At 44.0% G+C, this 23,912-nt stretch overlaps 1 protein-coding gene across 1 annotated transcript; it reads right to left on the bottom strand.

Annotated features, from left to right (window-relative positions):
- Window positions 1–2,024: 2,024 nt before the first annotated feature.
- On the bottom strand, window positions 2,025–18,623 carry MMP23B (matrix metallopeptidase 23B). Its single transcript, XM_069948307.1, has 8 exons — window positions 18,136–18,623; window positions 12,019–12,134; window positions 10,548–10,687; window positions 9,893–10,060; window positions 7,458–7,622; window positions 7,262–7,372; window positions 5,702–5,828; window positions 2,025–4,360 (listed from the first exon to the last, which is right to left on the bottom strand). Exons 1-8 carry the CDS (start codon window positions 18,262–18,264, stop codon window positions 4,186–4,188), a joined length of 1,131 nt encoding a protein of 376 aa, XP_069804408.1. The 5' UTR covers window positions 18,265–18,623; the 3' UTR covers window positions 2,025–4,185.
- Between the last annotated feature and the right edge of the window lie 5,289 nt (window positions 18,624–23,912).

The following is a 23,912-nucleotide window of genomic DNA, read 5'->3' on the forward strand; positions in this document are numbered from 1 at the left end:
CTGAAGGTACAAGTGGTTTGGGGAGGTCAGATTGTGGGTACAGAGTCTCTTTAAGAGCAATGTCCTAAGTCTACTATCTGAAAGAAATGTAGTCATTAAAGTGTCACTGTCGTTTACTTTTTCTTTCTTCTTCTTCTTTTTTTTTTTTTTTTTTTTTGCAGAAATCAATAGTCCAGGCGATTTTAAGAACCTTTGTAATTGGGTTTATTAGCTGAAAAATGCATTTTTATCATGAAAAAGCAGTTTGAAGCTCTCCCCCCTGTCTTCATAATTCTTTTATGGAAAGGGCAGGGGTGGAGGGAGATGAGGCACCAAAACAGTACAACAAAGAGTTAATTTACAGCTACATCACCAGGCTATCTCCTCTGAAGTCTTTGACCTCCGAATACCAGCTTTCACACAGCTTCCACTGTTTAATCCTTTGTTCTCTCCTCTCTGCTGGCGACTAATCTCCCTCCTCCCTCTCCATAGAACAGACAGGGTCCAACTGATGTAAAACAGTCGAGATTTCCTGATAATGAGCAGTGAATAAGAGGGGGGGGGGCCTGGGGAAAGTCTTTTTGAATGCAGATAATGGCATATTTGCCTAATAAACCCAATTACAAAGTTTCTTGAAATCGTCTGTACTATTGATTTCTGAAAATAAATAAAACGACAGTGACACTTTAAGGTGTATTGTGGCTCAATTTATTGGGACCTGCTACAGATACCCGAGTGCTGCACTCTGCTGTGCCCAGTAGTGTTGAGCGAACGTCAGAAAAGTGTCCAGGTTCGGCCATGTGACCAAACACTTGGCAGCAGACCTGGCAGTGCAAGTACATATTTGATGTATGATCCTATAGTGATGGTACCAAACTTTGACTAGAGACGATTTGTGTACAAGTGGCTAACCCCCGCTCACTGGCTTATGTTGGGAAGTGTGGGAGTAATCTTGACTGTCTCCATTATTCTGCTTACAATCTGCTGACCCCGCTCAGACTACAACACTGCTATGGAAAGAATGAGTCAGAATCCATAACACAGACTATGGCCGATGTTTTGGAAAGCTGCTGAGCGCTGATTCTGCATTTTATTTATTTTCTGCTTCTTACAAGGAGTTTAGTGAGTCATACAGCAAATCTGGGAAAGTTTGATTAACAGTGAGTAACAAGGACTATCTAGTTAACGTTTTCTAAAAGGGGTTTTCCTACTCAGAATGGTTTAAAATAATGAAAGGATTGATGCTCGCCAATCTCCTGGTGCTCCCGTTTCAACGCTTGCCATGCCCAACATGCCTTTATACTACTTGGTTCCTCTTGACACAGACTACTTGTGACTGCTGTATCAGTCAGTGGTCACATGTCCTTGTGGAAAAGGGCCTGAATGTATGGAGACTGGCAAGACCTGGGCATTCCAGCTGTTGCCAGGATTATAGGCGACATTGCACAGCTGCAGGTGACCACATGGGGGACGAGGTTTCAGCGGCATCCGTCGACCAAATGTGGGGAAGCACTTGTGTTTCTGAATAGCAGGTGGAGCATGGACTGGCTGCTTTGAACAAGTCCATATGCTTCCACACATAATGGTGAATCACCAGGGCTAGTGGCGGGTATTAACCAGTAATTGTGGGCTGCATCTGGACTTGTCTCTGTTCAAAGCAGCTTGTTCATGCTTCCCTAAAATCCCATGTGACTTGCAAACACATGGGGGGAGATTTATCCAACATGGTGTAAAGTGAAACTGGTTGCTAGGGGCAACTGAGCCAATCAGATTCCACCTTTCATTCCTCACAGACTCTTTGGAAAATATAAGGTGGAATCTGGTTGCTAGGGGCAACTGAGCCAGTTTCACTTTACACCATGTTTGATAAATCTCCCCCATGATTTTTTTTATTCCCTTTCGGGAAAGATTGTAGATGTCACTCGGATCACATGGTATACAAAACGCAAACCCGTCCTTATTACCAATACTTCCATGATGATCATGTGACCATTTTTCTGTTCTCTATTTCTCTTATTTGTGGGAAATACAAATCCTGACAAGGATTTATGTACAAATGATTTATTAAATTGAATCTTCACAAATCTTCCAGACACATCAACAGCGAAGCCTAAAATCTCACAGGCAATGTATGAAAATGTAGCACCATAAGGTTGGATTCCCCCATGCATGCAGATGCAGCCGACCGAGACCACGGCTCACGCAATGTTGTCGGGACTTCCAGTAACGTCCTGGGAGAATGCGAGGGGGCCTGGTTTCAGAGACATATATTTTCATGCATGTGGGAATACAGCCTAGGAAAGCTGAATTGGGAACCGCAGGACGTGCTGTCCCCCTTTCCTTACATGTTATTTCCTCCTCTGTTGTATCTGTTCTCCAGGTATTAATATACAGAAGGGATTCATTAGTCACATGTATACAGATGCATTATTTTGCATTGCATTTCAGAATGGTGGCAGGGGATCCTAGCCCTTCTCCAAATTGCTTTAACTACCGACCTGCAGCTGAAGGGTATGTTCACATGTCAGATTTCAGCACCAAAATCTGTCTCCTATGCATGTGAATAGGGGTTATTATGTGGGATAGAAAGATGCTGCATGGCTTTTTGCGTCCACCAAATAAATAAGGATCATCTCCTTCATCTCTGATGGACTTGATGTGGGTCGGCCGTCCTGAGTCCAGCCTGGTGCAGATCTGCTGTCCACCTGCAGCACATCCACAGCTCATACACTACAGACATCTGAGGTTCAGCCTGTGATTTCTGCTGTGTAAATACACATTGGATGTAAATCTGATGTGTGAATATAGCCTAAAGGGAAAAAAAAAAGCAAGTACTGGGCCCATCTACAAACAATAAAACCTCTTTCTATGCAGAGATATCTGTGCTGGAGGGTACTGTCAGGATTATGTGACATCAGTGACTAATTCCTTTGCCCTAACTAATGCATTGCGGCACAGGTCTATCACAGTTATCAGTGCTTGTAGATCCAGGGCTGAAGCCCTAGGCTGCTGTGCTCTTGTGATCTGATGACTAGAAATGATCGAACATCGGAAAATCATAGGTTCGATAGAACTCAAACATTCCCGAACCTTCTGCATTAGATTGCTGATGCCTTCCCAGTCCGTGCGCGTTCCTCCTTCCGTAAGGACCAGGAAGGCGTCAGCAATCTAATGCGGAAGGTTCGGAAAAGTTCGATCATCTCTACTGATTTTTGATTTCTTAGGGACATTCCTTGATTCCAGATCACCACCTACATCAATACACTAGGGTTTTCCAGGTTAAATTTATTCATGACCTCTCCTCAGGACTCAGGATAGGCCAGCAATATCTGATAGGTTAGATATCTGTATGCAGAGCCATGATGCCTTTATACACTGAACAGAGCCCAGAGCTGACTGATCCATAGGTAGTTTAGTAGCCGTGATAGCAGACACTTCCACTGCAGCCATTTGCCGCACCTGCTGTATCCTTTTCCTGTCTGCTTCTCTGCCTGTGGCATTGTCCAGCATAAGGCAGCATGCTCCAAACACTCTACATTCTTCTCTAAATGGCCCATGACAGGATGATGGTGAAGCTGAAGGTGCAGGGCAGAGATAATAGGAGAGGCCAGGATGCTGCTGAGATAATATCACATTGGAAATATAGTGATAACACTATATTAGTGGGTTATATATTGTGTGGGGTATTAATTTTATTTAAATACAATTTTCTCATACTGGAGTACCCCTTTAAGTACTGGTGTCCAGTCCAGTTTGTGAATATCAATGAGGGTGGTGATTTGAAGCCACAAAGTTTTATTTTACAAAGCTCTATTGCTTGTTCTCCCTTCTGTTCTCCAAAAGAGGAGACAAAGATGTGTGTGGGACCCAATGTGTACCTGTTCACGATGCTTACAGTCCAATTACATTCTACATTACATTACCGCACGCTAAATAGTTCATTTGTATCTCAGTTCTTGAGGAGCAGTGGAACCCAACAGGGGTAAGAAATCCTGACATTCACTGTCTACTATAGTACACCATATACCTTCCTGTGGTCTACGGCAATGTCGACAATACTTCATCAATCCACCCCATTGAGGGGTTTTGTATCTCCCTATCAAATGTAACTTTTGTAAGGGGTAATATGTGCAAAGCTCAACAATGTAAAGATACCCTCAGTAGACAGAATCCAGAGTCCAAAATTCTAGGTAACTAGCGGATTCCTCACATTTGTACTCTTATATTCCATGAGTAGGTTGTCAGCACCTTATCCCTCTTCTTTACTATACAGGTATAGAGACCTTCATTGATGGCATTGGCGATTATACTCATGTGGTCATCATTGAGGGACAGGTATCCAGGATATGAGTATTCCAGGAGCTCATTGTCTTTGTACCAACTGCAGACATAGAACAACAGATTAGCATTATTAGCTCATCTTTCTAATGGTATATTTTAGGGGGCTAGTCTAGATGGAGTTAAGAGGATGCTGGATGCCAGTAATGAGATCAAAAGCCATGCTGGTGGCTGGTAAAAGAGATAATCGAGCCATACTGGATGAAGGAAAATGATGGGGAGCCATAATGAGAACCAGGAATAATAAGATGGGGAGCCATAGTGGAGACCAGGCATGAGAAGGATTTTTGCTGGTATTTTGATTGATAGGTACCACACATGAGGACAAGAATGAGATGGGAGCCACCGTGATTAGGAATAAGAGGGAAGCCAAGATGTGGACTAGGAATGAGATGAGAGACATGCTGTGGAACAGTTATAAGATGGAGTACTATGCTTAGAATTGGGATGCAATGAGGAACAATGCTATGAGTTGGGGAGCTATGTTGGCAAAGATAGGGAACCATGCCCAGGACAGGGATAACATGGGAAGCCATACTATGGACTAGGAATGAGATGGTGAGTCAGGCTGGGACAAGGGTTAGGACAGAGACTGGGGACTAGAGATGATCGAACATCGGAAAATCTTAGGTTCTATAGAACTCGAACCGTGTCAAACCTTCCGAGAAGCCCGGGGACCGCCTGGAATTTCGGGATACAGCCTATTACCTAGGCTGAATCCCGGAATTCCAGACGTCACCCGGCTGTCTCCTCCTTCCCCGCAGACCGGGAAGGCATCGGGAATCAAATGTGGAAGGTTCGACAAGGTTCGAGTTCTATAGAACCTAAGATTTTCCGATGTTCGATCATCTCTACTGGGGACGAGAGATGAAATAGATGGAGAGTCAGGCCAGGAATCAGGAACGAGGTAGAGAGTCCGGCTGGGGACCAGAAATGAGATAGATGGAGAGTCTGGCTTGGGGACCAGGAATAAGATGGAGAGTCAGGCTGGAGACCAAGAATTAGGTGGAGTGTCAGGCTGGGGACCAGGAATGAGATGGGGAATCAGGCTGGGGACCAGGAATGAGATCGGTATCCTTATTGGGGACTATGAATCAGATGGTGAAAATGTTGAGGTCAATAAATGAAAGGGGAGTCATGCTGGGAACAATACTATAACAGATAGAAGATACAAGTTTTTGCCTTTCATCACCATTATTTGGGTGCTGTACATCCTTACTGACGTCATTAGATAATTTATCCACATTCTACAGTATATACTTTTTTCTTTGACAGGACCACCCCTATATAAAGCATATTTGGGTGGTCTGATCACAGTGATTTCTCTGTATATGTATATTACAATGTTCCTTTTGGCCATGTTTGTACCATATAATATACTTACTACACTTTGCCTTTCTTGTGGATGATCTTTTTTCCACATCTGAAGGTGACGTTTCTGCCCTCTGGAACCAATCTCACCTTGGTTCTAGGCGGTATTGGTGTTGGCATCCGCGTTGGGAATGGAAAGTCTACAGTGTATGATAATAAAAAGTTAGATATGTACAAGACAAAGCGATCAAGAGCCTATAGGGGGGAACATCAGTCATCCTCATTCTTCACTTGAGTATCCACTTTTAGACCCAATGGACATATAGAGATGATTTATAGTCTTCTGCTGATGTTCCAGTCCATAGACCATTACATGTCTAAAAACAACCATAGGGATTTTTTTTTTACCCTTCGGCTGTTGCAAAACTCCAATTTCCATCATGCCTGGACAGCCAGAGCTTTAGCTTTGGCTTTTCAGGCATGATGGGAATTGGAGTTTTGTCACAGATTGAGAGCTGAAGGTTCCCTATCGTAAAGTCGTACCAGAGATAGATTCTTGACGTTATTTAAGAGAATCTGTCAATCTTTTTCAATATGCTATTTTTTTTCAAGGGAATCTATTTACATTGTAGGTAAAATGTATTATATGCAACCCATTGGCTTCATAGTAAAGATGAGACCTGATTGTCAGCAGTTCTAACCTTGTGGGGTGTCTAGGCTGCTTAGAGGGATTTGTCTGTTGAGCCTTCAGAAGTGCTGACAGGCCTATACAGGGGGAGTGTAATGATATCTTATTCCTAATGTGTAAACTGTAAGACCAAAAGAAACACTGAAGTCTCATCTGCCCAGGAAGATGGCTCTTTTTGTTGGGTTTCCAGAAGTGTCTATTAAAGGCTTCTTTGTTCATGTCTTTCTAACATCCAGTTAGGAGACTACTGGAGTTGGTTGCATGACCGGTACAGACACAGCTGTTAGCAGCTTTGATGGCTCGGATTCCCTTTAAAGAGACTCTGTCAGTAGGTTTAGGATGTCCTGGGTAGCATAAACTGGTGACAGAGAAGCTGAACAGAATGATGTATCACTTACATTGTTCTGTGCAGCTGATTCTGAGATATCCTCCTGTATTACATGGACAATAAGTAGTCCTCTCCATTATGTGCATGAGCCCAGTAGTCCTGGATATTAATGAGAAGCAGAAATCTCCGCCCACCAGCTGCTGATTGGCAAGTTATCTAGCCATGCTGTGTATAGGCAGTCAACTGTCAATCAGTAGCTGGAAGGCGGGGGGAGGGGTGTGGCAAGAATCCTATTCTCCTGCATATTAGGAGAACAGCTGAACAGAATGATGCAAGTAATACATCGATCTGTTCAGCATTTCTGTCACTAGTTTATGATGCTCTCATTTAAGGCGGCATAAACCTAGTGACAAATTCCCTTTCAGCAGCAATGTCTTAGTCACAGCAGCCTATAGCTTAGACATCCCACAAGATTAAACCTGCTGCTAACCACAAGTCTTGCCCGTTTATCATAGGACCAGCTGCTCTGATGTCCACTAGATGCATAGGCTTGCAGCAATGAATGAAACATGAGTTTTAGAACATACTGACAATAATGGAGATGCTAGGATAGATACCATAGCAGAAGTCACAGCTGTACGGACAGTACTTCTTCATAGGTTTCCTCCTGGAGTCACAGTACCCTTTCTGTGCCCAGCTGGCACACACTATATATCGGTCTCTGCACCCTGCAAGAAAATGACACATTTTGTTAATCCAATCGATTCAACACCTAAAGAATTGACAGAACATGTACGGCTCACATGTACCCACCATAAAGGCTGAAGATGCCCCACAAGTCATCCTGGGAGATGGTCTTCTTCCCAGTCAGGGTGGCATTTATGTGCATCAGGGCATTGCTGTTGAGAGAATGCATCAAGCCCAGGGAATGTCCTATTTCATGAGCGGCCACATGCACCAGGTCCGTGAGCCATACCCCTACAGAGAAAGGAAGACACCATTATTATACCAGTGCTTAGCTGGTGTAGCCTACGTCTTAAAGGATATTGTCATCCGTATTGGCACACAATATGATAATACTGAACATTTCTTATTTTGTTGGATTGTAGTATGTATCATCTCACCACATTCAAAAAGGGCTCTGGAACTTCCCCAGGTAACTATAGACCTGTAAGCTTAACGTCCATTGTGGGGAAACTATTTGAGGGGCTTATAAGGGACTACATCCAGGAATATGTAGTGGCTAATAGTATTATAAGTGATAACCAGCATGGTTTTACTAAGGACAGAAGCTGTCAAACCAACCTGATATGTTTCTACGAAGAGGTGAGTAGAAGCCTGGATGGGGGAGCAGCTGTGGATATCGTGTACCTGGATTTTGCTATAGCGTTTGACACAGTTCCTCATGGACGTCTGATGGGTAAGTTAAAGTCTATCGGTTTGGAAAGTTTAATGTGTAACTGGATTGAAAACTGGCTTAATAATCGTACCCAGAGAGTGGTGGTCAATGATTCCTACTCCGAATGGTCCCCGGTAATAAGTGGTGTACCCCAAGGGTCAGTACTGTGCCCTCTTCTGTTTAACTTGTTTATTAATGATATTGAGAATGGAATTAACAGCAATTTTTCTATCTTTGCAGATGACACCAAGCTTTGTAGTACAGTACAGTCTATGGAGGATGTGCAGATGTTACAGGATGACTTAGACACACTGAGTGTTTGGGCGTCCACTTGGCAAATGAGGTTCAATATGGATAAATGTAAAGTTATTCACCTGGGTACTAATAACCCGCATGCATCATATGTCCTGGGGGGAGGTTACTCTGGGAGAGTCACGGATGGAGAAGGATCTGGGTGTACTTGTAGATAATAGACTACAGAACAGCACACAATGTCAGTCAGTGGCTTCTAAGGCCAGCAGGATATTGTCATGCATTAAAACAGGCCTGGACTCATGGGACAGGGATATAATAGTCTGGAGAAGAGACGTTTAAGGGGAGATATGATTAATTTATTTCAATATATAAATGGCCCCAACAAGAAATATGGGGAAAAGATGGTCCAGGTAAAACCCCCTCAAAGGACAAGAGGGCACTGCCTCCGCCTGGAGAAAAAAAGGTTCAATCTCCGGAGGCGACAAGCCTTCTTTACCATGAGAACTGTGAATCTGTGGAACAGTCTACCCCAGGATCTGGTCACAGCAAAAACAGTAGAGGGCTTCAAAACAGGGCTAGACAAGTTCTTAGAGCAAAATAATATAACTGCATATGTATAGAACCTATCACCCCTCCCCCTTCCCTGTATCCATCCCCTCCTTGGTTGAACTTGATGGACATGTGTCTTTTTTCAACCGTATTAACTATGTACTATGTAACTATGTAACATTAAGGTGACCTCAGAGAGATGGTCCTGGCTCTGCACTCCGCCCATCTCCTCTGGGTGTTTTAAGCAATGACTAGATGGATCCTGCAAGTGTAGTGTCTCACTATGGGTGTTTCTTTTGTTCTTGTACATCCAGGTAAAACTAGTTTGCTCAGGTGCCACAGCTAGTGCAGTTAGTGCAGCAGCCACTAGGGGTCTAACTACCCCTGTGCACAGCTGCAGTTTTATACTTCTTTGCTTACACACTTTCTGGGGAGTAGGTAGCAGTGGGGTAACCGTAGAAATAGGAAACACCCTTGCCTTTGCCGAGGATCTTCACTTCAGGACTTGAATAAAATGTTTTAGCGGTTTGATCCATTCTAAATATCTATATTATGTATAAGGTCTTAGCAATGGCAGATGCTGTCACCCTCATCATGCGCACCTGCATGGTGTGAATAGTGGTATTGGTTTTGCTGGCCATTTTTTGTTTTTCTGTGATATGACCAGATGTCACCATACTTCTGGCCACATAGCGTATTTGAGGACTTGTGACCGGATTTCACAATCCTATGCATCATAGCCTTCTAAGAAGGTCAGGTTGGCGGCATAAAGCCTATTTCCTGTCTCTAGAAAACATCACGTGGACGTGTGATCTCATTGTTACCCAATGCAAATTAAAATGTCATCGTCTGCGGATGTAGAGAAATATTTTTGCCATCTGGCTCCCATACTGCATTCTGGATAAGCGACTAAGAGAGATCTGCACAAGGTCTATACCAGTGGTCTCCGGCTTTTTACTACAACTCCCAGCCAAGTCACTGGTTTGGAGACCACTGGTCTGTATATCAGACATCCTCACCACGTAACATAACCTGTTTTTCTTACCTTTTTTCCAGCTGAACCTGGTGTCTCCTAATATCCAGTATTCACTGTCATCGAAATGAATCTCCCCGGTCTGTGGGAAATAAGCGTGTGCCAACTCCCCGGTGGTTCCATCAAAGCAGTAATGGATACGGGACTCCAGACAGTCTGTGTGGTTTATACCATAGAACCCTGATAACATATAGAACAATTGTGTGTATTATTACTGTTATATAATATGCCTATACCTAACAAACATTGCCTAACAAGCCAGATAAAAGGTTCTGTATTCTTCCAAATGGAGCGCTTAGGCAAGGCATGGGGAACCTTCGGCCCTCCAACTGTTGCAAAACTACAATTCCCATCATGCCTGGACAGCCGAAGCAAAGCTTTGGCTGTCCAGGCATGATGGGAATCGTAGTTTTGCAACAGCTGGAGGGCCAAGGGTCCCCCACTTCCTTGCAGCTCAGCCCCATCTAAGTTAATAGGGCTGAACTGCAATACCAGACAAAGTTACTATCAGCAATGAGCGTTCTTGCCAGATGATAGTTGGTGTTTACACATGGAAAACCCTCTAACATATAGTGCCTCTAGCTATAGTATAGTCCAATACTTTATTGGAGATGACCCTTCATGCCCCTGTGGTAATGGGATTTATGTGAACGAGCGATCAACTTACCAATCTTCATGTCACTTTCTTGGTCTGCAGGGACCTCCTTGAAGTGAAAGGGGGTCACCTCACTCCACATACGGTAGGCCTCCGCTATGCCCTTTCTTGTATCACTCTCATTAATTAGGTTTCTTGGGAATGAAACAATTCTGGAATAAGCCAGGGAAAAAAAAAGTTAACAAACTTTAGAAAAAGATTGTTTTGTCCACCCCGACATTTATTTATGCTACTCTAAGGTTAGGTTCCCGCTACTTTTTTGCTGTTTGCTTAACCTCTTTGTGCTGCAGCTAGTTTGGGCCTTAAAGGGGTATTCCACTTAAACATAACTTTTCATATGTTGCCGCCCATGGTGAGGCTAACAATTCCTTCCATACTTATTATTATCTATTCAGTCTCCTTCCCCCAGTTCTGAGCTGCTGCTTTCTGCTGAAGACACCAAAATCTGGGTATGAGGTTTTCTCTCTGTCTCCCCCTCTTTCCCCCTCCCTTCTGAGACAGCTGATGTAAACAAGTCCATGACTAGCTTTATCTGTAACTTTGTAGCTTCTTTGTAATGCTGGGAGGGTTATTCTGAAGTCTGGTTGCTAATGAACTCACTGTTATTAATTCTCCCCGTATTACAAAGAAGCTACAATGTTGCAGATATAACAAGTTAGAGACTATTTTTTACATCAGCCGTCTCCATAACAAGTATGGAAGGAATTGTTAGTCTCACCATGGGCAGCAACATATCAAAAATTATGTTCGACGGGAATATTCCTTTAATGACCAAGCTAATTTTTCAAAATCTGGTTTTGGGCTAATTTTTTGCAGTAAAGACATGTAGTTTTTATTGATATCAAGTTTTTACATATACTGTATATGATTTGGGTTGGTAGTTACGGAGTGCCAATACAATGTTTTTTAAATTTTTTTATGTAACAGTTTATTATATATGGAGGATAAAATGCATTTTTAATATTGGGGAGGGGGTTATGTTTTATTGCAAACTTTTCTTTTTACTTTTACACCGGTGGACATTACCCAGTGATCTTCTGAGCACTCTTACAACTGTTATAGTCTATGTATATGTCAGCACTGCACTGACAGGCAACCTACACAGCCATGCCTCTGGCATATCAATGGCAATCCTGAGGGTCTTCAAAAGGCCTCTGGGATTAACATGGCGCTGATCAGAAGCCTGTACCTCGCCACATGACTCCCAATCAGGTGAGTATGGGTGCTCACCCCACCGGAGCCCGTTACATGCCGTTGTCATGACTTGACAGTGGCATATAATGGGTTAAACTTCCCGTAACGGTTAATCTCCTCCAGGTTATTACAACTGGAGATCATCTGTCATATTGTGGAGTCAGATGCTGAGCATAAAGTTTTGATGGGTGTTCTAAGCTAAAGAATTGTTCCTACACGTACCTGTACAGAAATTCTGGGGTCTCCCTACATATACCTGTATGGAATGCTGGGGTGTCCCTACACATACCTGTATGTCAGGTTGTAATGGTCCCATTTCAGCAGGCCTGGTGTCAGGGTGTAGCGTTTCGCCCTCAGATGATACGGCAGGCGAAGAATCGGCATTGGAGCTACCGCAGAGTCTACCTTAGAAAGAGTTAAAATGTCAGATACAAGATCTTTAATTTAAGAAGAAAAGCCATTGGTGGATGGTTTCTTTTGCAGCAAGCAACCTACGAGTCGGGGAAAAAAAAAAAAAAAAACAACTATCAAGTCAGGCAAGACCCCCTCCCCTCCCCTTTTCGCATTGCCTTATCACTGGGGAGGGAGAAGAAGAGGGAGAGAAAATAAATGCTTACTGAAAAAAAAATGTGTTTCCCTAACATGATTATCACTTTAAGATGCCCCTTTAAATGTCTTTATTTTCTGTACAGTTCTTTTATTCTTTCCAGCCTTTGCCTCTGATGCAGCCAGGCTGTGGTGTATTATGGCAGACCTGGGAATAATCCTGCACAGAACCTGTGATGCTAAGCCTAGACTTTCATTAAGGGAAATTGTGACTCAGCATAAAGCCTCATATGTGGAATATCGCTCAGGGCAGAAAACCGACATATATATATATATATATATATACACACACACACACACACACACACACACACACACACACACACACACACACACTTTATTGGCCATATCAGATGATTCAGAGCAGTATCTAGTTTCGAACGATTTAACGATAATCTGAACGATAATCGTCCGGTGGAATAGGGCCCTTAGAGTGCAAGGATTTAGGATGTTTTTACACAGAGAGACAGATTTTTGAAGCCAAAGCCAGAAACAGACTATAAACAGGTAACTGGTCATACAGGAAAGACTGGATTTCTACTCTTTACAAATCCATTCCTGGCTTTGGCTTCAATAATCTGTCAGATAAATCTCTCTGTGTAAAGGCACCCTTACTTAGTGCCTGTAGATTGTCATGGCATGATAGGAACCTGTTGAGAAGTGAGTGGAAGTGACCACCCACTTGACTTGCTAATTTGGGGGGGTTGGGGGAAAAAAGTGTCTAATAGGTAGAATAAGGCTGCGTTTACACACACCGTTTTATTTTACAAATTTTTGAAGCCAAAGCCAGGAACAGACTATAAACAGAGAACAGGTCATAAAGGAAAGACTGAGATTTCTCTTCTTTTCAAATCCATTCCTGGCTTCAGTTAAAAAAATGTGTCAGATAAATTTGTGTGTGTAAACGCAGCCAAAAAGACTTTAAAGGGGTTGTACGGTCTAAAGGATTTTTTCACTAAATATCACACATTACAAAGTTATACAACATTGTAATGTGTGTTATTTAAGTGAATGGCGCCCTTCCCCGTGTTTCCCCCCGCTGACTGCGGACCCGGAAGTGTGATGTACTATACTTACGGAATCACTGTCGACCCCGGCCGCCATCTTGGGATGAAAACGTCACCTTCAGGTGGTTGGCCGGACCGCTCCGGCCCTCCCTCATGCCGGCCCACTCCAGCACGTCATCAGCTGCTAAGTTGTGATTTGCTGAGCTCTGTTGTGCTCAGCCAATCGCGGCTGAGCAGCTGATGAGGCGCTGGAGGGGGGGCAGCATGAGGGGAGGTCTGGAGCGGTCTGGCCAACCTCCTGAAGATGACGTTTTCATCCCAAGATGGCGGCCGGGGTCGACAGTGACTCCATAAGTATAGTGCATCACACTTCCGGGTCCGCAGTCAGCGGGGGGAACATGGGGAAGGGGGCCATTCACTTAAATAACGCATTACAATGTTGTATAACTTTGCAATGTGTGATATTTAGTGAAAAAATCCTTTAGACCGTACTACCCCTTTAACATCCTAATAGTGGGCCTCAATCTATGAGACACATGTGAGGTATCCTATGGATATGGAAACGGAAATGGACTATTGTACAATTATCCCAATCCTCCCGGCGCTCCACTGTATGATATTGTCTACATATTATGGCACCTGTCAGCCAGTCGTCTCTCTCCTATAATAAGTAATAATTGGAGGCCTCTGACGAGGGCACCGGCACTGACACATATCCAGCTCTGCAATCTGCGCTTATATAAACATATCCCGGACAGCTCCGTCTCATCCAGCTGTCATAACTCTTATGAGGAGATTACGTAACTGGCTGTGAGGAAACAGATGGCAGATTCCCCCTTATGCCGACTAATTGGTTGGCAATAAGACACAATACTATACGGTCATAGTGTGCATGTGGAACACCTCATAGGCCTGTAATGAATTATTGGATAAAATAGGGCTCATTAAAATTTGTTTGTAAAATTGTGCAATATATTTTGTGCAATCGGCCTTCTTAAGTACAAGCTACAATCTGTTCCTGGACACTTTCATATACTTAGTTGGGTTTGGCCAAATTTTTCAGTGAAGGGAGAAGTTGCCCAAGACCCCTGACCCAGAGACTTCCAAGAGATGGGACCAAAATTGCAGTGGAATGACCTGTTTGTGACACAGCGTGGCGCTAAAGATTCCAATGTATAATCTCAACATTTGTTAAAGGGGGTTAAAGGGCTAAAGGGGGTATTTTTCATTTATGGCCAGGGATAGGGTGGTTATGGACGGGGGAGGTCACTTACCTACCCTGTTCCAGCGCTGGGTCCCGGATCGCGCCACCCGGTACACCCGTCCCGCGGCCGCTATCTGGTGTGAGCTGCCGCATGAGACATGACGTCTCAGGGCTGCTCAGCCATTCAGCGGCCGAGGCAGGTCTTTGCTACTGCCACATCACGTCTCATGCGGCAGCTCACACCAGAAAGCGACCACGGAACGGGTGTACCAGGCAGCGCGATCCGGGACCCAGCGCTTCCCCGGCCATAACTGAAAAATACCCCCGGGCCGGAGTACCCCTTTAAAGGGAACCAATCACTGGAAAAAAGCATATAGAGCTTTTGAAATGTGCTGTTAGAGCACACAGCACACTTGCCACACGTGTTTCCATAGCCTCCCTGCCTCCCCCCTGTAAGCCGCAAAGTAACTTTATAAAACTGGCGCCCTGTATGCTAATTACCTGAGGTAGTCACCTGGGCGGTGTTCGGCTAGCAGGTAGTCACGGTCCCCTGGGCGTTCTTCCGCTGTAATCACGCCCCTCTGGGCATGATTCAAATGGCAGAGTGGCTGTGGCGTCACTCGGGAGCGCGCCGTGCCCAACGTCGGCGCGCTTACGTACTGATGCCGAACGCCGCCGCACATGCGCAGTGCAGTCGCTTCCATTCCGGTTGGACTGCGCCTGTGCAGAATAGCCTCGAACTCCGGCTAACAGGCTATTCGAGGCTATTCTGCACAGGCGCAGTACCGCCGGAATGGAAGCGGCTGCACTGCGCATGTGCGGCGGCGTCCGGCATCAGAATGTCACAGCTACTCGGCCATTTGAATCACGCCCAGAGGGGCGTGATTACAGCGGTGGAACGCCCAGGGGACAGTGACTACCTGCTAGCCGAACACCGCCCAGGTGACTACCTCAGGTAATTAGCATACAGGGCGCCAGTTTTATAAAGTTACTTTGCGGCTTACACGGGGAAGGCACGGAGGCTATGGAAACACGTGTGGCAAGTGTGCTGTGTGCTCTAACAGCACATTTCAAAAGCTCTATATGCGTTTTTCCGGTGATTGGTTCCCTTTAAGGAAATGGAACTGCTTTTTGTTTTATTTCTGAAATAATGCCACTATTCTCTATGGTTTGTGTCTGGTTTTGCAGCATTCACTTGAATAGGGCTAAGCCGCAATACCAGAGTGGCTGCAACACGTGAGTGGCGCTGTTACTTTTTTTCGTCTCATCTCATACAACCCCTTTAAATAACTGTGCTATCACTAAATATTCTATTCTCTTTAAAGTATACCTTGCTTGTTGCATGGATGACCACTGCTTCAGTTACAGAGGTCAAGAACCTGTATCAAATCAATGCTGACACTTCTAGTTTAGCCTGTTGTGCAGTAATATGGACTTTTTGGGGGAATGAGCAATCTGACTGGCTACCATGGTAAGTGCAGTGTGTCGTATCTTGAGTCTACTGGAATACATCCTTAAAAAAAAAAACATAAGCTGCAACATATTTTCTTGGTTCATCCTGTGACCGATGCGCTCAGGGTCAGACTGGCCCACCCGAGGACCGGAGGATCCTCCGGTGGGCCCCCAGCTTTAGAACCTGCACTAACACTGACTGACAAGTCATTTCTCACTGCTTCTTCATTGTTGGGCCCCAGATACCCCAGTCCGACACTGGATGCAATAACAAAGAAGCTACTATACTATATCATAGTTCATCATGCATCGGCCATATAAATGTAGACCTACAAGAAGAGCACAATGCACTCAAATAGACGCTTTTATTGCTGAGTATACACACCGCCCCACTGTGCAATGGTCTCTGGGAGACTTTAAAGCAAGTCCAAGTCCACTGCTTGAAGCCATCACATGAAACTAATATTCTCAATATGTGCGGGAAGTGTTCCTGAAAAGAGATCTGTGTGTTCCTGCGACTGAACAGTCAGTAATAACCCAAGGTAATACCACTGCCAGCAAAGGCAACCTGAGGGCACTTCTAGGGAGATTTTCAATAGATGAACCGCAGCACCAGCCATAACAAAGCCCTGTAATCCTCGTCCAATGGCACGCTGTGTACTGGTCCTGGCGTACAGGAATGGAGATATAGAGGTTGTCAGAATTCGTTTTACACATACACCAGAGATATTTCCAGGAGCCATAACATATAGGTAGTTGATACCCTAAGCATTCTGTCTGTCTTTTAGATACTGCAGAATCGGTTACCATGCCCCCTTTCTATGGTGCACCCTTAGTTACAATGGTATCTTGTTATTTGGCTTAAAGACATTGTCCCACCATGAAGATGTATACCCCTATTATAAGTATCCAATCATAGGAGGTGCACTGGCATACTCCAGCCCCCCCCTCCCATCTTGAGAATGGAGCAGTGGTCCACATGCATTCTGAGGGGACACTTGGGTCCCTGTTCTCGAGATTCCTGGGTGTCCTATTAGTTGGACCCCCCTTGATCAGATACTTATCCCCTATAGTGAGACACATCTTTTAAGGCCTTTGAACCTTCTCAATCCCTAGGCCTGGCTACAACTACTACTTTTGCACCCCCTCTAGCTATTCCCTACTGTCAATAAGGGGTTAACTTACAGACGGATCCGGCACATAGTTGCTGGTTTCATGCTAGGTTGTGAAGGATTCCTTTATACATTCATTACTAGTATCTTCCCCTTCTGATGCTGCAGCAATTCAGGTTATAGGGCATGGCACCCCTAGGGAGTAGAGAAGATGGGCTGTAGTGGCGGCCATCAGCATTGTGTGATCGCCCCTCTGCACCCTGGGGTGCCAGAAATCACATCAATTATTTGCTGATGGGGTCAGGGAGAGCAGCTGCAGGCATCTCACTTTCTGCAGTTGTTCTCCCCTTTTAGCAGCTTTGTTCCCCCATGTAAATGCCCATAATACACCCCCCCCCCCCCACTATACAGTGTATACAGCGTTCATGATCTCTGCTTGCAGTCATTTACTAGGATCTATCCTGGTCATGTGACGGACACAGAGGTGCAGGTTTGGTTACAGTGTATGTATAAAATGTATAGATGTGTGCCTGTCACATGACCAGGTAAGGTTTTTATCCCCTTAAAGGGGTACTTCATAAAAAAAAATATATATATTCTTTCAAACGATCCGGTGCCAGAAAATGCCTGAGATTTGTAATTTACTTCTATTAAAAAATGTAAAGTCTTCCAGTACTTATCAGCTGCTTTATGTCCTGCAGGAAGTTATGTATTTTTTCCAGCCTAGAGAGCAGGAGAGGTTTTCTATGGTTAATTGCTACTGCTCTGCACAGTTCCTGACATGGACAGAGGTGGCAGCATAGAGCACTGTGTCAGACTGGAAAGAATACACCACTTCCTGCCAGACATACAGCAGCTGATAAGTACTGGAAGAATGGAGATTTTTTTTTAAAAAAAAGAAGTAAATTACAAACCTCAGATTTTTTTTTTTGCTGGAAAATCCCTTTAAAGTCAATCAAATTGATTTTGAAAATATATTGTGAATTTACATAACATAAAAACATAAAGTTGGGTCTGACTCTTACCTGGGTCTTCCATGTTACTAGTGATGAAGCAGTGAAAATTCCTGCTACCAACACTATGGCGCCAAATAATCCGAGCAGCACCCAGGTGAATCGGTCTCCTCTGCCGCCAGCATCCCTCTGACACTCCATGGCACCTGGTACAGATGTTTCGGCAATAGTCGCCTCTGGTTCTTCTATCTGCAGCTGCTGGTCCTGATTATTCTTGCTTTCCCCTTATTTCATGCACTGATCTCCCTTGCTGGGTTGCTTTCCTGTAGGTTGAGCTGATTCTAGCTAGCTATGGTATAATGCCTGGATGGACTATGGAAGTTCCTGCCTCCTCATCCTCTCTCTAAGTTTCCCTGTAACTCTTCTCTTTCTCTCACTTTCCTTAAAATCCAGGCTGGAAGTCAGAGCTGCCAAGTATCCTTCCAATTGAAGCCAAATGTTCTCATCTTTCACAGGCAAAAGAGGGTTTGGTCTGGGACTGAGTTGGGGCGAGTGTGGGGGGATCAGGGGCAGCACAGTCTACTTCCAGCTGACTGGCTCAGAAACAGCAGGAATAAATCTCATCCTGACAGATCACTGTACAGAGACCAAGAAATGGGGAAAAAACTGCTCACAAAATGAAAAGCACTTATGTAATGGATGATGGGTGTAATTCAGAGTTATGGCTCATATGTATCTACACTATATAGAGCTTTGGTCATCTTACCAGAAGGCCCCATAAACAGTGCCATGTACACTGGATACATCAGAGTGCCCCCCATAAACAGTGCCATGTACACTGGAGACATCAGAGTGCCCCCATAAACAGTGCCATGTACACTGGAGACATCAGAGTGCCCCCATAAACAGTGCCATGTACACTGGAGACATCAGAGTGCCCCCATAAACAGTGGCATGCACACTAGAGATATCAGAGTGCAACACTAAACAGTGCCATGTACACTAGAGATATCAGAGTGTTCCTACAAACAGTGCCATGTACACTAGAGATATCAGAGTACAACACTAAACAGTGCCATGTACACTGGAGACATCAGAGTGCCCCCATAAACAGTGCCATGTACACTAGAGATATCAGAGTGCCCCTATAAACAGTGTCATGCACACTAGAGACATCAGAGTGCCCCTATAAACAGTGCCTTGTACGCTAGAGACATCAGGGTGCCCCTATAAACAGTGCCATGTACACTAGAAACACCACAGTGCCCCTATACACAGTGCTATGCACACTAGAGACAATAGAGTGCCCCTATTAATAGTGCCATGTACACTAGAGATATCAGAGTACAACACTAAACAGTGCCATGTACACTGGAGACATCAGAGTGCCCCCATAAACAGTGCCATGTACACTAGAGATATCAGAGTGCCCCTATAAACAGTGTCATGCACACTAGAGACATCAGAGTGCCCCTATAAACAGTGCCTTGTACGCTAGAGACATCAGGGTGCCCCTATAAACAGTGCCATGTACACTAGAAACACCACAGTGCCCCTATACACAGTGCTATGCACACTAGAGACAATAGAGTGCCCCTATTAATAGTGCCATGTACACTAGAGGCATCAGAGCACAACACTAAACAGTGCCATGTACACTAGAGATATCAGAGTGCCCCTATAAACAGTTCCGTGGACACTAGAGACATCGGAGTGCCCCCATAAACAGTGCCATGCATACTATGAACATCAGAGTGCCCCTATAAACAGTGCCATTCACACTAGAGATATCGGAGTGCCCCCATAAACAGTGCCATGCATACTATGAACATCAGAGTGGGCACGGACACCAAACGAGCAGAAAATAGGTCTGGAAATTATATGACATAACTTATAATTGTCCAGAATGCTCGATAGAACCCTATGAGGGCCTCTGGAATTCCAGACAGCTACAGATGCACGTCCAGAAACTGTCCAGAATTCTGGGTGCACTCTGGCCAGATGCAGCATTATGCCTCCAGCCACAAAGGACCCCCCCCCACCTCCAGCATTGCGGCTTATGAGTGACATCACTCTGAATACAGAGGGAGAAGCAGGAGAAGAGCCCTTAGTATGTATTGTTTTTTTCTTCTCCGTTCTTATGTTCAAGCAACACTGCTGGTTTCTTAAAGATTTCTAATATGTTTCCTGATCACAGGACCGTAAAAACGACCATGGGCCTAAAGCTTTGGATATCAAGGCATGTAATGTGAGCAAAACAATGTGACAAAAAGATGATATAAGTGACCCAATCTCTGCCTAAAGTGTCACTGTTGTTTTTTTTGTTAACGTCTTTAACATTAAACGTTTTTAACGTTTTTTTTAATCGTACAGACGATTTTAAGAAACTTTGTAATTGGGTTTATTAGGCAAATATGTCATTATCTGCATTCAAAAAGACTTTCCCAAGGTCTCCCCCCCTCCCATCTCTCTCATTCACTGCTCATTATCAGGAAATCTCCACTCTTTTACATCAGTTTTGCCCTGTGTAACCTATGGACAAGGGGGGGGGGGGGGGGGGGGGAGGAGGGAGATTAGTCGCCAGCAGAGAACAAAGGATTACACAGTGGGAGCTGTGTAAAAGCAGGTATTCAGAGGTCAGAGAGGTCAGTGCTGACTTCAGAGGAGATAGCCCGATAATGTAGCTCTAAATTTGTTTTAAATCAGATCTTTTTTACTGAAAAAAAAAAAAGGTTTTTTTTTTTACAAACACCACAAGTGTTTCATTTTCACGCTTCCCCTTCCCAATGCCCCAAACAGTGGGACAAAAAAGTACAAAAATATAAAAGAACAACTAAACATTTGGTCAAAATACCTCAGGTAGTCAAAGAAAACATATGAATCCTGCATACAATACTACAAGAAAAACGCTCTTATCAGCATATCGGGGGTTTCTGTCCCCCAACCATGTTCACACATCAGCAGACACAAATGTAGCTCTAAATTAACTCTTTGTTGTCCTGTTTTGGAGCCTCATCTTCCTCCACCCCTCCCCTCTATATAACAGAACCATGAAGACAGGGGGGAGAGCTTCAAACTGCTTTTTCATGATAAAAATGCATTTTTTAGCTAAAAAAACCAATTACAAAGTTCCTTAAAATCACCTGTACTATTGATTTCTGCAAAAAAAAATAAAAAATTAAACGGCAGTGACACTTTAAATCATCCTGAAGGCGGCCATACAGAAAAGGGAAGTTTCTGATTGAGAAGAAACACTTTGTTTGCAGAGATGTCAGTAACACTTAATACATCAGGATGTGGTCGGGCTGACATTTATTCCGGTTATCTTTTAGATAGTAAGCTGTAAATATATCACTCTTTTGACAATGAAGTTTCTCTTTACTGCTTGTTTTGCCTTTTTTACCGGGAGAAGGAAAAAAATGCATTCTAGGATAGAAAATCTGCAGGTTGTAGAATAATGTATATATTGTATAGGTTCTGGAATAGAGATGTATGAAGATCATGGGCGCTGATGGTAAAACTACTGGACCCAACCTCTACTCTGCAATGTTGCCATATGCCTCTTTACTGACGTTAAAAATATGGACCAAAAAACTTTCTGTGTAGGGCTGCATTTCAGCAAATGGGTCAGGAATTATAGTATCCTCAATGCTGAGGAAATACATATTGTTGTCCATGATTAAGGATAGTTAATTGGTCACTGGACTGAGGCAGACATGGTCAAGTAGTCTAGTCTAGTCACAGGGTACTGAAAAAGTATTTAGAAGAAGAAAGGAAACTCAGGCCTAAAAAAACAAAGTTAAGACGGTGCAAATATTGACCAAGAAAAAGAGAAAATTTGAATTACCGAAATCTAGGAAAAATGAGGTCAAGACTGTGATTGTGTCATGTCAAGTTGCCATAAGGATAATGCGAATAAATTGGGAACTTCGAAGCCGCTGTGTAGTGAGTCATCTGAAGAAATGTGGTAACCAGAAGGAGAGTTCTGATGGATAAAACAGGGGCGACAGGTAGATTGTATATGAAGAATTTATGGCATACTGTGTTATGACCTATGTTATGTAAAAACTTTCCTGCCCTGGTTATTGTGTAGAGTGGGTAATAAGTGTGGTTATAGAGGGGGCAGCTGGGCCTGGAAGAGAATGGGCACTCACTTGTGGATTCAGAGAACATTCTTAGATGAGTGCCACTTTCAACTGTGTTTGCATCTGTGGGACGCACACACAGTTGAAAACTATGAGTCATCAGCTCCCTGTTCTGTCACCTTTTCTTGTTTGGTTGGGGACTTTCAGGCAGAGAGCATGATATCAGATTGTCATGCTGACTACACAGCAAGGCTTACTACAAAGAGAGGCCATTCTGCATAGGAACGGGGAGAGGTGAGTGGATATACAGTAGACCATAACACCAGCGTCAGAGGCACAGGGGGCATGTGTACAGTATAGAGGCACAACTACAGTATGGGGCACCAGGGGGCATAACTTGAAAATGGGGCCACAAGAGGACATAACTACACTGTGGGGGACACAAAGGGGATTAACTACAATGTGGGAGCAGTAAGGGGACACAAAAGAACCTAATTACAGTTAGGGTTAAAAAGGGGTAACAAAGGGAGATAATTACAGTTTTGGCCCAATAGAGAACCTAACTACTGTGTGGGGGCTACATGGAGTATCATTTCTGTTCTGCAGAGACATTATTACCATTCGTGCTCTCTGCTTGGGGTGTTTGTAGAGAGGAGAGGAGGGGCTAGAGCGAGAAGACTAAGATGTTTCTTTAACACTTATATAACAAGAAAAGACCCGGACATGCAGGGGATCATTTATGATATGCCGCCCAAGATGTTTGCCTGGACAAGAGAACATATGGCTGTTAGAAGTTTACATGGCGGTCTGGGCCCGATGGAGAGGATAGAAAGATATGCTCCCTGATATTACTGGTATTACTTAAACACTGGAATATATTTGTTTTCTTTTTGTCGGGGCAGTGCAAAACATGTTATATACCCTGCAGAACTGTCATGGGGAAGGATGAGCAAAAGATTTGCCCTAGGACCCATAGGATTCTAGCTACATCACTGTGTGTGGCACATGCTTGAGTCTAGCTGAGACCTAAATCTTTGCTTCTACCTTCTCTAGACCTCGTATGCATATAACATATGTTACAGACCAGAACAGTAGCTATATAGAATGTAATATCATCATCGAGGAACTTAATCCCAAAACAATCCCCCGATTCCCGCATTACTGGAAAGGATACAGTAGCTTTTTCATTCTTGCGGATTAATATTTGCACAGAACTAAAACGCGAGTCCTTATGTAACTGGGCACAGCGCTGGCACGGGCACAGAGTGGAACTTCTTATTCATTAACCAAACATTTGTACAGAGGCAAAGAGGGCGACTGAGGCTAAAATCACAGCTAGTTGTTATGGCAGTGACCCAGGCGGTCAGGTCAGTTTATTTCAGACTCACTGTATATAGAATAGTTTCACCTGATGTGTTTTAAGTAAAGAAAAAGATAAATTATAATTCAGGCCTAGTAGCTACAAATGCAGAATACAGCTGTTAACTTTAAGAGCTCCCTGTACTGTCAGCCCTTGTGTTTCCCACCCTCTCCATTCCTGCTATAACTAGCTATACACACTGCTGCTATAATGTGCTAGCACTCACACTCAGCTATACACACTGCTGCTATAATGTGCCTGCACTCACACTCAGCTATACACACTGCTGCTATAATGTGCTAGCACTCACACTCAGCTATACACACTGCTGCTATAATGTGCCTGCACTCACACTCAGCTATACACACTGCTGCTATAATGTGCTAGCACTCACACTCAGCTAT

The sequence above is a fragment of the Dendropsophus ebraccatus genome, chromosome 12 (assembly GCF_027789765.1).
Source record: "Dendropsophus ebraccatus isolate aDenEbr1 chromosome 12, aDenEbr1.pat, whole genome shotgun sequence".
Taxonomy (NCBI): Eukaryota; Metazoa; Chordata; class Amphibia; order Anura; family Hylidae; genus Dendropsophus; species Dendropsophus ebraccatus.

What these genes read in the sequence shown, in the direction of transcription:
- MMP23B (XM_069948307.1), bottom strand. Translation starts at nt 18,264, where the DNA reads ATGGAGTGTCAGAGGGATGCTGGCGGCAGAGGAGACCGATTCACCTGG. An exon ending in TAGTAACATGGAAGACCCAG is followed by an intron (nt 12,135 to 18,135) that starts GTAAGAGTCAGA and finishes ACTCTTTCTAAG; the next exon opens with GTAGACTCTGCGGTAGCTCC. An exon ending in CACAAGAAAGGCAAAGTGTA is followed by an intron (nt 4,361 to 5,701) that starts GTAAGTATATTA and finishes CTATGTCTGCAG; the next exon opens with TTGGTACAAAGACAATGAGC.